The sequence below is a fragment of the Watersipora subatra genome, chromosome 4, assembly GCF_963576615.1.
Source record: "Watersipora subatra chromosome 4, tzWatSuba1.1, whole genome shotgun sequence".
Taxonomy (NCBI): Eukaryota; Metazoa; Bryozoa; class Gymnolaemata; order Cheilostomatida; family Watersiporidae; genus Watersipora; species Watersipora subatra.
The window spans coordinates 65,170,112-65,185,816 of NC_088711.1; the positions used below are offsets into that span (position 1 = coordinate 65,170,112).

General features: G+C 36.8%; 1 protein-coding gene across 1 annotated transcript in view; it reads left to right on the top strand.

Annotated features, from left to right (window-relative positions):
* LOC137394512 (uncharacterized) overlaps positions 1-15,705 on the top strand; it is a 37,158-nt gene that overhangs the window by 16,661 nt on the left and 4,792 nt on the right. The window contains exons 20-33 of the mRNA XM_068081235.1: positions 860-1,130; positions 1,461-1,630; positions 8,959-9,115; positions 9,730-9,859; positions 10,345-10,435; positions 11,346-11,516; positions 12,546-12,717; positions 12,888-13,007; positions 13,089-13,311; positions 13,774-13,843; positions 13,952-14,071; positions 14,389-14,611; positions 15,027-15,164; positions 15,362-15,629. Coding sequence (XP_067937336.1) covers positions 860-1,130; positions 1,461-1,630; positions 8,959-9,115; positions 9,730-9,859; positions 10,345-10,435; positions 11,346-11,516; positions 12,546-12,717; positions 12,888-13,007; positions 13,089-13,311; positions 13,774-13,843; positions 13,952-14,071; positions 14,389-14,611; positions 15,027-15,164; positions 15,362-15,629 — 2,324 coding nt within the window. The remainder of the gene's footprint in view (positions 1-859; positions 1,131-1,460; positions 1,631-8,958; positions 9,116-9,729; positions 9,860-10,344; positions 10,436-11,345; positions 11,517-12,545; positions 12,718-12,887; positions 13,008-13,088; positions 13,312-13,773; positions 13,844-13,951; positions 14,072-14,388; positions 14,612-15,026; positions 15,165-15,361; positions 15,630-15,705) is intronic.

Here is a 15,705-nt window from a genome sequence, read left to right on the forward strand (position 1 = left end):
TTGCAGCTCTTTTTGTTTGTTCGCTAGTTTCCAGAATTCATTTGACATTAACCAATCGAAAGCTTTTTGTCGGAATGTTCTAGAATATGAATCTTCTAGCTTTTACAGTTAGCTACATGTTCTGATAATACCCATTAAAACCATGTTCATCAGAATGTTCTAGAACGTGAATATTCCAACTCGCACTGCTAGTTTTTAGTAACATCCAGTTTAGTACTTCAGCAAGATTTACCAATGTCCATGTAGGTAGTAAGAATTGACGAATATTTCCAATGAAGACTGATGTGAACTTTGTACTGCTAACACTTTGCACTGTTGGTTTGCTACACAGAGCAGAATCCAATTGCTTTTTTTGGCTTCTCTCAGACCTGTGTTTATACATTTTTATACATTTAAAGTATAACCATTTCTCTATGTATGGCACACACCAGCTTTTTCTCATAAATTCAGCTGTTTTATTGGTTCCATTTGTTTATTATTTCTTGTCTCATTGCTCTGTTGATGATAAGTCTTATAGTTTTAAAGGATATTCTCACCAGACACCAGATATACGTAGTAGAAAGTTGAGTGGTGAGTACATCATGAGGAGGTAACTTCCTAGGTGCTCTCTCTCATACCTCTTTTGTAAATTCAAATGATTTTACCTGGCATAGCATCATAGAAAGCGCAATTAAACATAATCCGAGATCATCTGCATTGGAGATTGGTGTTTAGAGTGACCTTAAATTGACCTTAGAGTGACCTTAAAGTGACCTTAGAGTGCTTTGGCATACTAGCAGCGAAACCAGAATGAGTAGAAGCAAACTGAAGACTATGATTTTGAAATACCTCCGGTAAACACAGTATGCTCTCTTTTCAGTTTCCTTTACCCGAGATGTCACTGCCAACTTCTCCAGTGGGTGTTGGTGGTCAGCTGAAAGCTTTAGTTCTGAGGCTAGAACCAGTGGTTGGAGGGAGGGTGAGCTATACAATAAGCCTGAGCACCCAGACGGATCACCTTAAGGTTTGCGATGCTAAAGTCAGCATGATCGGAGCACTCAACAATGCTTGTGGTGTGAGGATAGTTAACAAGACTACTAGTGCAGACGGACGCCTTCTGAGTGTACAACTGAGTGATCAGTTTGAGCAAAGTAAGTATTTAAAGAGGAGACAACCTCTTAGATACCCTATTATTGTAGGTTATAAGTTAATAAACAAGCTTGTACACATGCTTGTGCATCATTCATTGTCATTCTACACAAAGTGCAACCAATCAGCAAGCTTGTTACTTGAGCAAAGTTTCTGAAGAGACTTTAGAGTCTATTCCCAAGTGTGCTAACTAGGGTAGTTATATTGCCTCATAGGTACTTCTATGTTTCCTGCATTTGTATTGGTCGAAAAGTGATTATCGTCTACACTGGTACTCCATTCTATAGACTTATTATGCATGAGAATAATTGTAGTAATCTATTTACTACTAGCACCCTCCGACGCTGTGGCTGCTGACTCGGATGGCCTTGAAGTGACCTTCTACATACAGGAAACAGCTGGCATTGCTGATTTGTACAACCTTGCTTTCCGACTGACCAATAGCAATGCGACTAAAGTCTCTAGTCTACCACTCACTATTACCTCAGCTCCACCGCACGGAGTAGGTGGTTTATGAATCTTTCTTATAACTTTGTGTTTCAATCATGTTCTCAAAGATTTTACTATTTACGATTTTTACTGTTTGAAATGTGTCAGTACATTTACTCTTTGATTGGTTGAGGGGCAGCAGATGAGATGATGCACTCAGCATGCTTCCCTTATACCTGTATTTGAGAACTATAAAGTGATGCCAAAAGAATTTCTTAATTGATTAGATACTAAGCTTTTGTACCTGATCTGTGTTCTACCATCACAGTTCATCTCTATATAATCTGTGTTCTACCATCACAGTTCATCTCTATATAATCTGTGTTCTACCATCACAGTTCATCTCTATATAATCTGTGTTCTACCATCACAGTTCATCTCTATATAATCTGTGTTCTACCATCACAGTTCATCTCTATATAATCTGTGTTCTACCATCACAGTTCATCTCTATATAATCTGTGTTCTACCACCACAGTTCATCTCTATATAATCTGTGTTCCACCATTACAGTTCATCTCTATATAATCTGTGTTCTACCATCATAGTTCATCTCTATATAATCTGTGTTCTACCATCACAGTTCATCTCCATATAATCTGTGTTCTACCATCACAGTTCATCTCTATATAATCGGTGTTCTACCATCACAGTTCATCTCTATATAATCTGTGTTCTACCATCATAGTTCATCTTCATATAATCTGTGTTCTACCATCACAGTTCATCTCTATATAATCGGTGTTCTACCATCACAGTTCATCTCTATATAATCTGTGTTCTACCATCATAGTTCATCTCCATATAATCTGTGTTCTACCATCACAGTTCATCTCCATATAATCTGTGTTCTACCATCATAGTTCACTTCCATATAATCTGTGTTCTACCATCACAGTTCATCTCCAAATAAACTGTGTTCTACCATCACAGTTCATCTTCATATAATCTGTGTTCTACCATCACAGTTCATCTCTATATAATCTGTGTTCTACCATCATAGTTCATTTCCATATAATCTGTGTTCTACCATCACAGTTCATCTCCATATAAACTGTGTTCTACCATCACAGTTCATCTTCATATAATCTGTGTTCTACCATCACAGTTCATCTCCATATAATCTGTGTTCTACCATCGCAGTTCATTTCTATATAATCTGTGTTCTACCATCACAGTTCATCTCCATATAATCTGTGTTCTACCATCACAGTTCGTCTTTATATAATCTGTGTTCTACCATCACAGTTCATCTCTATATAATCTGCGTTCTACCATTAATGTTCATCTCTATATAATCTGTGTTCTACCATCACAGTTCATCTCCATATAATCTGTGTTCTACCATCACAGTTCATCTCTATATAATCTGTGTTCTACCATCACAGTTCATCTCCATATAATCTACGTTCTACCATCACAGTTCATCTCTATATAATCTGTGTTCTACCATCATAGTTCATCTCCATATAATCTGTGTTCTACCATCACAGTTCATCTCCATATAATCTGTGTTCTACCATCACAGTTCGTCTTTATATAATCTGTGTTCTACCATCACAGTTCATCTCTATATAATCTGCGTTCTACCATTAATGTTCATCTCTATATAATCTGTGTTCTACCATCATAGTTCATCTCCATATAATCTGTGTTCTACCATCACAGTTCATCTCTATATAATCTGTGTTCTACCATCACAGTTCACCTCTATATAATCTGCGTTCTACCATTAATGTTCATCTCTATATAATCTGTGTTCTACCATCACAGTTCATCTCCATATAATCTACGTTCTACCATCACAGTTCATCTCTATATAATCTGTGTTCTACCATCACAGTTCATCTCTATATAATCTGTGTTCTACCATCATAGTTCATCTCCATATAATCTGTGTTCTACCATCACAGTTCATCTCCATATAATCTACGTTCTACCATCACAGTTCATCTCCATATAATCTGTGTTCTACCATCACAGTTCATCTCTATATAATCTGTGTTCTACCATCACAGTTCATCTCCATATTATCTGTGTTCTACCATCATAGTTCATCTCCATATAATCTGTGTTCTACCATCACAGTTCATCTCTATATAATCTGTGTTCTACCATCACAGTTCATCTCTATATAATCTGCGTTCTACCATTAATGTTCATCTCTATATAATCTGTGTTCTACCATCATAGTTCATTTCCATATAATCTGTGTTCTACCATCACAGTTCATCTCCAAATAAACTGTGTTCTACCATCACAGTTCATCTTCATATAATCTGTGTTCTACCATCACAGTTCATCTCTATATAATCTGTGTTCTACCATCATAGTTCATTTCCATATAATCTGTGTTCTACCATCACAGTTCATCTCCATATAAACTGTGTTCTACCATCACAGTTCATCTTCATATAATCTGTGTTCTACCATCACAGTTCATCTCCATATAATCTGTGTTCTACCATCGCAGTTCATTTCTATATAATCTGTGTTCTACCATCACAGTTCATCTCCATATAATCTGTGTTCTACCATCACAGTTCGTCTCTATATAATCTGTGTTCTACCATCACAGTTCATCTCTATATAATCTGCGTTCTACCATTAATGTTCATCTCTATATAATCTGTGTTCTACCATCATAGTTCATCTCCATATAATCTGTGTTCTACCATCACAGTTCATCTCTATATAATCTGTGTTCTACCATCACAGTTCATCTCCATATTATCTGTGTTCTACCATCATAGTTCATCTCCATATAATCTGTGTTCTACCATCACAGTTCATCTCTATATAATCTGTGTTCTACCATCACAGTTCATCTCTATATAATCTGCGTTCTACCATTAATGTTCATCTCTATATAATCTGTGTTCTACCATCACAGTTCATCTCTATATAATCTGCGTTCTACCATTAATGTTCATCTCTATATAATCTGTGTTCTACCATCATAGTTCATTTCCATATAATCTGTGTTCTACCATCACAGTTCATCTTCATATAATCTGTGTTCTACCATCACAGTTCATCTCCATATAATCTGTGTTCTACCATCGCAGTTCATTTCTATATAATCTGTGTTCTACCATCACAGTTCATCTCCATATAATCTGTGTTCTACCATCACAGTTCGTCTCTATATAATCTGTGTTCTACCATCACAGTTCGTCTCTATATAATCTGTGTTCTACCATCACAGTTCATCTCTATATAATCTGCGTTCTACCATTAATGTTCATCTCTATATAATCTGTGTTCTACCATCATAGTTCATCTCCATATAATCTGTGTTCTACCATCACAGTTCATCTCTATATAATCTGTGTTCTACCATCACAGTTCATCTCCATATTATCTGTGTTCTACCATCATAGTTCATCTCCATATAATCTGTGTTCTACCATCACAGTTCATCTCTATATAATCTGTGTTCTACCATCACAGTTCATCTCTATATAATCTGCGTTCTACCATTAATGTTCATCTCTATATAATCTGTGTTCTACCATCATAGTTCATTTCCATATAATCTGTGTTCTACCATCACAGTTCATCTCCAAATAAACTGTGTTCTACCATCACAGTTCATCTTCATATAATCTGTGTTCTACCATCACAGTTCATCTCTATATAATCTGTGTTCTACCATCATAGTTCATTTCCATATAATCTGTGTTCTACCATCACAGTTCATCTCCATATAAACTGTGTTCTACCATCACAGTTCATCTTCATATAATCTGTGTTCTACCATCACAGTTCATCTCCATATAATCTGTGTTCTACCATCGCAGTTCATTTCTATATAATCTGTGTTCTACCATCACAGTTCATCTCCATATAATCTGTGTTCTACCATCACAGTTCGTCTCTATATAATCTGTGTTCTACCATCACAGTTCATCTCTATATAATCTGCGTTCTACCATTAATGTTCATCTCTATATAATCTGTGTTCTACCATCATAGTTCATCTCCATATAATCTGTGTTCTACCATCACAGTTCATCTCTATATAATCTGTGTTCTACCATCACAGTTCATCTCTATATAATCTGTGTTCTACCATCACAGTTCATCTCCATATAATCTACGTTCTACCATCACAGTTCATCTCTATATAATCTGTGTTGTACCATCAAAGTTCATCTCCATATAATCTGTGTTCTACCATCATTGTTCATCTCTATATAATCTGTGTTCTACCATCACAGTTCATCTCTATATAATCTGTGTTCTACCATCACAGTTCATCTCTATATAATCTGCGTTCTACCATTAATGTTCATCTCTATATAATCTGTGTTCTACCATCAGAGTGCATCTCCATATAATCTGTGTTCTACCATCACAGTTCATCTCCATATAATCTGTTTTCTACCATCACAGTTCATCTCCATATAAACTGTGTTCTACCATCACAGTTCATCTTCATATAATCTGTGTTCTACCATCACAGTTCATCTCTATATAATCTGTGTTCTACCATCATAGTTCATTTCCATATAATCTGTGTTCTACCATCGCAGTTCATTTCTATATAATCTGCGTTCTACCATTAATGTTCATCTCTATATAATCTGTGTTCTACCATCAGAGTGCATCTCCATATAATCTGTGTTCTACCATCACAGTTCATCTCTATATAATCTGCGTTCTACCATTAATGTTCATCTCTATATAATCTGTGTTCTACCATCAGAGTGCATCTCCATATAATCTGTGTTCTACCATCACAGTTCATCTCCATATAATCTGTTTTCTACCATCACAGTTCATCTCCATATAAACTGTGTTCTACCATCACAGTTCATCTTCATATAATCTGTGTTCTACCATCACAGTTCATCTCTATATAATCTGTGTTCTACCATCATAGTTCATTTCCATATAATCTGTGTTCTACCATCGCAGTTCATTTCTATATAATCTGCGTTCTACCATTAATGTTCATCTCTATATAATCTGTGTTCTACCATCAGAGTGCATCTCCATATAATCTGTGTTCTACCATCACAGTTCATCTCTATATAATCTGCGTTCTACCATTAATGTTCATCTCTATATAATCTGTGTTCTACCATCAGAGTGCATCTCCATATAATCTGTGTTCTACCATCACAGTTCATCTCCATATAATCTGTTTTCTACCATCACAGTTCATCTCCATATAATCTGTGTTCTACCATCACAGTTCATCTTCATATAATCTGTGTTCTACCATCACAGTTCGTCTCTATATAATCTGTGTTCTACCATCACAGTTCATCTCTATATAATCTGCGTTCTACCATTAATGTTCATCTCTATATAATCTGTGTTCTACCATCATAGTTCATCTCCATATAATCTGTGTTCTACCATCACAGTTCATCTCTATATAATCTGTGTTCTACCATCACAGTTCATCTCCATATTATCTGTGTTCTACCATCATAGTTCATCTCCATATAATCTGTGTTCTACCATCACAGTTCATCTCTATATAATCTGTGTTCTACCATCACAGTTCATCTCTATATAATCTGCGTTCTACCATTAATGTTCATCTCTATATAATCTGTGTTCTACCATCACAGTTCATCTCTATATAATCTGCGTTCTACCATTAATGTTCATCTCTATATAATCTGTGTTCTACCATCATAGTTCATTTCCATATAATCTGTGTTCTACCATCACAGTTCATCTTCATATAATCTGTGTTCTACCATCACAGTTCATCTCCATATAATCTGTGTTCTACCATCGCAGTTCATTTCTATATAATCTGTGTTCTACCATCACAGTTCATCTCCATATAATCTGTGTTCTACCATCACAGTTCGTCTCTATATAATCTGTGTTCTACCATCACAGTTCATCTCCATATTATCTGTGTTCTACCATCATAGTTCATCTCCATATAATCTGTGTTCTACCATCACAGTTCATCTCTATATAATCTGTGTTCTACCATCACAGTTCATCTCTATATAATCTGCGTTCTACCATTAATGTTCATCTCTATATAATCTGTGTTCTACCATCATAGTTCATTTCCATATAATCTGTGTTCTACCATCACAGTTCATCTCCAAATAAACTGTGTTCTACCATCACAGTTCATCTTCATATAATCTGTGTTCTACCATCACAGTTCATCTCTATATAATCTGTGTTCTACCATCATAGTTCATTTCCATATAATCTGTGTTCTACCATCACAGTTCATCTCCATATAAACTGTGTTCTACCATCACAGTTCATCTTCATATAATCTGTGTTCTACCATCACAGTTCATCTCCATATAATCTGTGTTCTACCATCGCAGTTCATTTCTATATAATCTGTGTTCTACCATCACAGTTCATCTCCATATAATCTGTGTTCTACCATCACAGTTCGTCTCTATATAATCTGTGTTCTACCATCACAGTTCATCTCTATATAATCTGCGTTCTACCATTAATGTTCATCTCTATATAATCTGTGTTCTACCATCATAGTTCATCTCCATATAATCTGTATTCTACCATCACAGTTCATCTCTATATAATCTGTGTTCTACCATCACAGTTCATCTCTATATAATCTGTGTTCTACCATCACAGTTCATCTCCATATAATCTACGTTCTACCATCACAGTTCATCTCTATATAATCTGTGTTGTACCATCACAGTTCATCTCCATATAATCTGTGTTCTACCATCATAGTTCATCTCTATATAATCTGTGTTCTACCATCACAGTTCATCTCTATATAATCTGTGTTCTACCATCACAGTTCATCTCTATATAATCTGCGTTCTACCATTAATGTTCATCTCTATATAATTTGTGTTCTACCATCAGAGTGCATCTCCATATAATCTGTGTTCTACCATCACAGTTCATCTCCATATAATCTGTTTTCTACCATCACAGTTCATCTCCATATAAACTGTGTTCTACCATCACAGTTCATCTTCATATAATCTGTGTTCTACCATCACAGTTCATCTCTATATAATCTGTGTTCTACCATCATAGTTCATTTCCATATAATCTGTGTTCTACCATCACAGTTCATCTCTATATAATCTGTGTTCTACCATCACAGTTCATCTCTATATAATCTGTGTTCTACCATCACAGTTCATCTCCATATAATCTGTGTTCTACCATCACAATTCATCTCTATATAATCTGTGTTCTACCATCACAGTTCATCTCCATATTATCTGTGTTCTACCATCACAGTTCATCTCTATATCATCTGTGTTCTACCCTCAAGTTATAAGTTATAACTTTTCTGTTTGTATAGTAAACTACTAAACTAGAATACTAGTGATAGTTATATTGTTTCAGACCCTCTCACCTGCTCCACTCAGCATACGTTCTGCGAGGCTTACTTCAGGAGGAAATACTGAGCATCCCAGCACAGAGTTTATGTCAGGGGAGGCTGTGAGGTATCGATGGAGTCTTCTATTTGACAAGAGATACTATCTGACTGCTTTAAATATCTGTAAGGACAACAGACATTATTTCCCTTATTTTATACACTTTCGTTTTCTTGTCATGTGTATATAGAATAGGTAAACAAACGTTGACATGCTCTGGTATGTTCTGACGTTTGAGGTGTTTGTTTTTCTGTGATTAGCTTTTTGTTTGTAAGGTTTTGTGTTTTTTTACATTGTTTGTTTAATTTTATAGCATTAAATCTTTGTAATCGACACCCTTTTGCTGCTAGATTTTTTGTTTGGTTTCACGCTTGACACATTTGTTGTATACTATGCAAAGTCAAATGCTGGTACCAAGGTCATTTAAAGATTGTTATTGAGGCCTATGTTTTTACCTCTTGCTAGATCCTCAACTTATTAGGTATGTGGTTTAACATTATTGCTAAAAGAACAGTACACGCATTGTTTATATACAATTTATTCAGCTGCAGTTATCATCTCATGGTGGAGACAACTGCGGTGCACAGACAACTAACCTGTTTACAAGAGACGAGGTTTGGTTGTTTCTGCTATGTAAAATGCCGATTGTGTTATTGAGATAGATGTAATTATTTTTTTAACAATAGCCACTCATATAAACCAGCCTTTTTTGCTAAGTTACGGACTCTGTTTATTTTAGCTATCAGGTTTAGTGTAGGTGATGGAGCGGTTGGTGATTTGTGGGATATCCTCTCTCTCAAACTGGCAAATACTGATGAGGCTTTCTTGTGTTTAGACACACCAAAGCTGGAGAGCAATGTCTTACCAAAGTAGGTTCACTGTATAGTATAAACAAAATCCTGGATATATAATGGTAGTTTTCAAACATTGTAGAACGTTTCTGTTGGATCCATGATAACTGATCTGCCAAACCGTATTCCTTCTTGTCAGCAGCTTGTTTACACCATTCCCTTAACTAATTGCTGTAAGCGATTCTTTGGTGTCCAATCCACTTGCGACCAGTTATTTAAGAAAATCTTTTAACCTCTTGACCCCTTATTTTACTTAATATTGTCAGTCATGTTATAAATTTTATAATTTATTTTGTCATATTCTTGTCAAATGTTTTTGTAACCAAATTTGTTTCTATTTTTCAAGTTTCTAGCATAAATAGCTAAACTACCTTCTTGCATTCTTAACCTGCTGCGACTTCTAACATTACTGATGGTCTCATAGTCACTGTTGAACTTTGGCTAACTGCTGCTCTAAGTTACCAGATTGTACAGTCAGATCATGTTAGCATGATTTCTTGTAGGCCACTTGGTAAAGATTTGACAACAGAGCTATCACTTCATCTAGGATATGTCTGCCTCCTTACTCCCAATACTAGCCAGGAGGTGTTTGAGGTGAGTGTGACTTAACTGGGTAAAACTAACTACTAGCCGTAACTCATGAGCTATTCATCTCTTAACAAAAATCTTTTGAAGAAGTTCTGTTTGGGCAGAGATATTTCTTTTTTTTCTTGTTCAATAAGTTTGGGTAATGTGGGCAAGTTGGGTTCAACAAGTAGCTGTCTATTGTGAGCTTTTTTCTTACTACCATAGACGAGCGAAGCGAGTGTTTGGGAGCTTTATGATAAATGCATATGTGCACACAACTCCCAAAAATTATTCATCTACTGCCGTCCCAAACCCTTGTACCAAAATCTCATCAACAAATTTAACAATTTTTCTATGGAGTCGTTTAAGTATAATAACGATACAAAACACATCTAAACCTATTCAAATATGTTACTAAGTCTTTGAAAAGTTTAGACAATATCCTAAAACTTACCCATCTGATCGGATAATACACGAATAGACAGATAAATTTGGCCTAAAATTGTCATCAAAACCTCACAAGCTTTTTTTAATCAAAATTAAGACCAGCCAAAGAAACGCCGATAAAGTCGTGCGACAGAGAGTAGAGCCATTAAGTCGTGCGCATTTCACGAGAAAAATGTGCACATTTCACCAGTCTATGGCATTGTCCAATTGCCGAAGGTTTCTGTAATTAACGTAGTAGTACTGACAAGTAATCGTCATTGTCATCAGATTTTGTTAATGATGCTACGGCTGTGCCCAATATCGCAACCAACAACAACAACAATATTGCTCAACCAGTAGTACCCTTTCTTTTTTCCAATATCATTTTCGTTTTGGGCTGTATGACAGGGGAATTTCTAGTAGTATGCTAGTCGAGAAAATTCTCATTGTACAAGAATGCATGACGAAGATAGAACTTTACAACAGCCAATCAGTGCATACGCTGTTGTAGATCTCCTTAGAGGGAGAGGCTAGAATGAGACATTCCTCTTCTGCCAACCTCTCCAGTTTCATTCTGTCTGTAGAAGTAGATGGTATTGAGATTGTGGCGACAGCAATCAATCTGACTCGAGTTACAAATCCTGCTGCCTATTGCTGTCTCTCCAATGTGACCGGGCTTTCGGTATTACTTGCTTCCGATCTCAAATTGTTGTTGGATATTTTATTGTAATTCATATCTGTAGCACTATTGTTTCTAATAGTTGATGAGATTACAACTAGAGACTTCCTTATACCTTTGTAACAGGGACTGCTCATCAAAAAATGCATAGGCTGTTCATCTTCAAAGTTGCTACCATCTTTAAAAAGCAAAATGTTTTTCATGAAATTTACGCTGCAACGAAGCATAAATTTTTGTTTTATTTGCATGCAAGTTGATATAATCCAATATAGCAAAAATGGTAGAATTTTGTTATACCTTTAAATTAGGCAAAAATAAGAAGTTAATCTTTTCACTTTTGAAATATTTAAAGATGCTTTATAGAGTAACTATAAAGTTCAAAGTGACATTCTGACAGGACATTCTGACAGGACATTCTGACAGGACATTCAAGGTGCTTTGAAGTTTGGCAATAACTGTTAACAACAGCAGTTCAAACATTGCAACAGTTGATAACACCCGGTACAAGTGCTACAAGACACAACAGACCCAAAGTCTTGACTTAGAAAGTGTTTGAATCTGTATTCTTAGTTGATGCTATTTACTAACCTGGTGTAACCTAGTCATAAACATGAACACATAGGATAAAAAATAATAGTGATTACTACCACATCCATTACTACCACCTCTTCTAGCACATTACTTTACGTTAAACTGGTGTTTTTGTTACAATTTAGCAAAGTACATAGATTTGGGTAGCTTTATACCTTCGTCTCAAGTAACTTTCTAGATTCAATTCTTACTTCCAGAACTTACCTCTGCCTCTGATTTTCCTGTGATTTCTTATTGGCTGTGTAACTGTCGTACCTACTAAGAACCTCACTGCCACAAGTACACTTACCTATTATACAAGTATGTTGTATACAGACATTAGGAATGTCAGTGGAGCGCCACCAAGTAAATACATGGAGCTTAATTCACAGCAACTGTATCATCTGCTATAGCTTTTATCTTTACTGTTCGAATACGAACACATTTGACACGTGTTAACAGGTGAATATGACAGAAGATGCAGGCCAGGCAGCAGCTGGAGTCAATGTTGGTGATACATTTAGCGTGGATATCATTGGAGTTGTGCCTCCCTCCTCTACCGTTTACCTGCAGGTGGAAGTAGACCAGCTTGGCTCTAGCTTTCACTTCCTCCACCTTTCCATAGAGTCAGCTGGTGAGTCACAAAAAGATCAACCATTTATTGCTTTGGTTCAAACTCCAATCATTGTTGCTTTTCGTGAGTTTAAACTCTGATATCACTCCACACCTGCAGTAAGTTGTTAACATCACACTATGCTGAGCTGCTGCGTCTTCTGTTTATGACATAATGAAAAACAATTATAGGCACAAATGTCGATGACGTTATGCTAGATGGTGGAGTCATAGAAGGTGAAGTGATATACATTCCTGGCTCTGTGCAAACGAAGAGTGTTGTATTTAACATTGGAGCAACCAGCAACATCGGTACGTTATCCCCTAGTCACCAAGTCAAACTATTTCTGTTGCTACTGATATACGAATAGGGAATCATCCTATCTGTCTTAGGCACAAGCCCTGACATATCCGATGACCTTATCAGATTTCGACTGCATGCTCGGCTAGTCGATTCCGTGACTTCCAGTGATGTCATTGTCACCGCTATCACGTACAATATTAATCAGAATACGGCCGGTAGTCAGATAAGTGTACCTACACTGCGGCTCGGTACGGAGAAGCCCGACTTACATGTAGATTCTACATCCAACTGCTCCGCTCCTCTAACCAATGGGTAGGTTATTCTTAGGGTTGATATTTAATGATTGAAGTCTTCCTTAGCACAAGTTTTAGGTTTGTTATGCATCAATTGAAACTTTTTCAAGATCAATGACAAGGTTGCTAATGCTAATAATTAACTAGTAATCGGTGTTACTGTTACATGCATCAACAGTCGTATGTTTCAGTTTACAAACTTTCTGTTACTACAACCTTCAATTCATTATTACAACTTCTCAGCAATACTGTTAGATTACCAACTTTTAAAACATGTCTGCTCAATTCACTTAATAGTTCCTGATTTTTGTCTTTTCATTTTCCTCTTTTTTTCGTGCTACAACAAAATTCATTCTTTTGCCAATAAAAACTTATACATGCTGTGAATGTGACTCACTAATACATATTATGCAATAACATAGTATATATTTATCTCTAGTCACTGCTGGTTATTACACTGCCATCATGGTGTTACTTTCAGCGACTATCTGCTCATCTCTTATCCTATCAGCCACTCCAACCACTCCTCAGCCATCGCTACCTCCATCAAGGTAAGAGTTCTTATTATATGCCAGTTCGGTTTAACTCTTGACTTCTTCTGCCAGAGTAACCCCATGGTGGTGAAGATAACTCTCAATCACTAATTCAATTTGTTGCAGCTCACAACATTCTTACCACCTTTTGTGGGATTCATTGGTTTAGCGGATGCACAGCAGTTTGGAGCACCTGCAGTCCTGTCACCCGGGATAGAAAAGCAAGAGCACACTGTCACAGTGACAGTAAGTATACCAGCCACTCATACCAGCCACTCATATCAGCTACTCATACCAGCCACTCATACCAGCCACTCATACCAGCCACTCATATCAGCTACTCATACCAGCCACTCATACCAGCCACTCATACCAGCCACTCATATCAGCTACTCATACCAGCCACTCATACCAGCCACTCATACTAGCAACTCATACCAGCAACTCATACCAGCTACTCATACCAGCTATAATTACTGCACAAAGAAAAAAATTTGTTGATAAACATTACCATGTGCTGTACACATTTTTTTTTTTTTTAAATGTTACCATCATGTTTGTAGGTGGCCGAGCTCACTTGTTATTCAGCAATAGAGTTGTCTGTTCTCGTGGAGATAATTCCCTACATGAATATGACTTTCAACACAAGTAAAATTGAGATCCCGTGGACCGTCACATACACATCATATGCAAGAGAAAACAACTCTTACGAGGGTAGTAGTCCACCCATGCGTGCTACACCGTGCTCTGCCTATCTTACATCTCAATTCCCGCGGCAGATGAGAGGTTGGAAGATGACTAAATTGCTCACTTCTACCCTATTGTTCAGCAGTAGCCTTGCTTGTTGTATTTTATGCGAATCTTGTTTTTGTGATGTATACTGAAATAGGAGCTGGATCCAAAGTGGTAATAGGAGGCAGTCCACCGGCGTATTCTTACACGACATATAAATAGTCTTTCTAGATTTATGTTCTAGTCTAGTGACGTAAATAGCCTCCCAGTCAAACTCCGGTTAGAGGCCCTAAAATGACTCATTTATGATTAAAATTGAACGTATAAAATTCTCAGTAGTTATTCTTGATTTAATCACCATATTCACTGAATATTTCCACAGCCATTTTAAACATTTCAATTGCTATGTGAATGGCAACTGCCGAAGCCATTTCATAATATTACTTAGCCACTTTCTTCACTTCACCAGGGTTGATTGCAGATTGTGGGCTGGCTATCGAACCACTAGGAGTGAAGCTAGGCAGCAGGAATAGAATAGAAACGGAACAAATTAAAATCTCTCCTTTAGCAGATGGAGCGTTGATCGAAGACATCCGACCTCCTTCGTGTAAGCACTTCTCCTAATAAAGCATTAGATTTGTATTGTCACAACACAACTACTTTGACAAGAACGACTAGGTGAAACAGGATGCAGCAAGTTCTTGAAATGACAAAATACATATTTTTATCTATCTTGTTTAAATATCGATTATACTCTGTCTGGAGTTATCGCGCATTGCATTAATGTTATTGTTTACATCACAGTTGTGGCTCTGGGTACCAGGCAGCCACATGACAGCTATCACCCTGAGAGATATGTCGAGGTTGACTTGCTAGCTATGCACTTCATCACTTCTGTTGCTATCAATGTGGCAGCAGCTGCCAACTTCACCGCTGCCGTTTATACAAGTCGAGATGGAATTGCTTGGAGCCCTGTTGGATTGAATTCACGACCTATCCGAGGAGAGGTAGTCGCCTTTCCTTACTCATCAGGAGCTCGAATCATTGTTCATAAAAGGGCCAGTCACCTCAGGTGAGCTCATCCTTCAGATCTGAGGATGCATCATACTCTGAGTGTTCCATTGTGAACAAGAATTTTACAGTCTGTG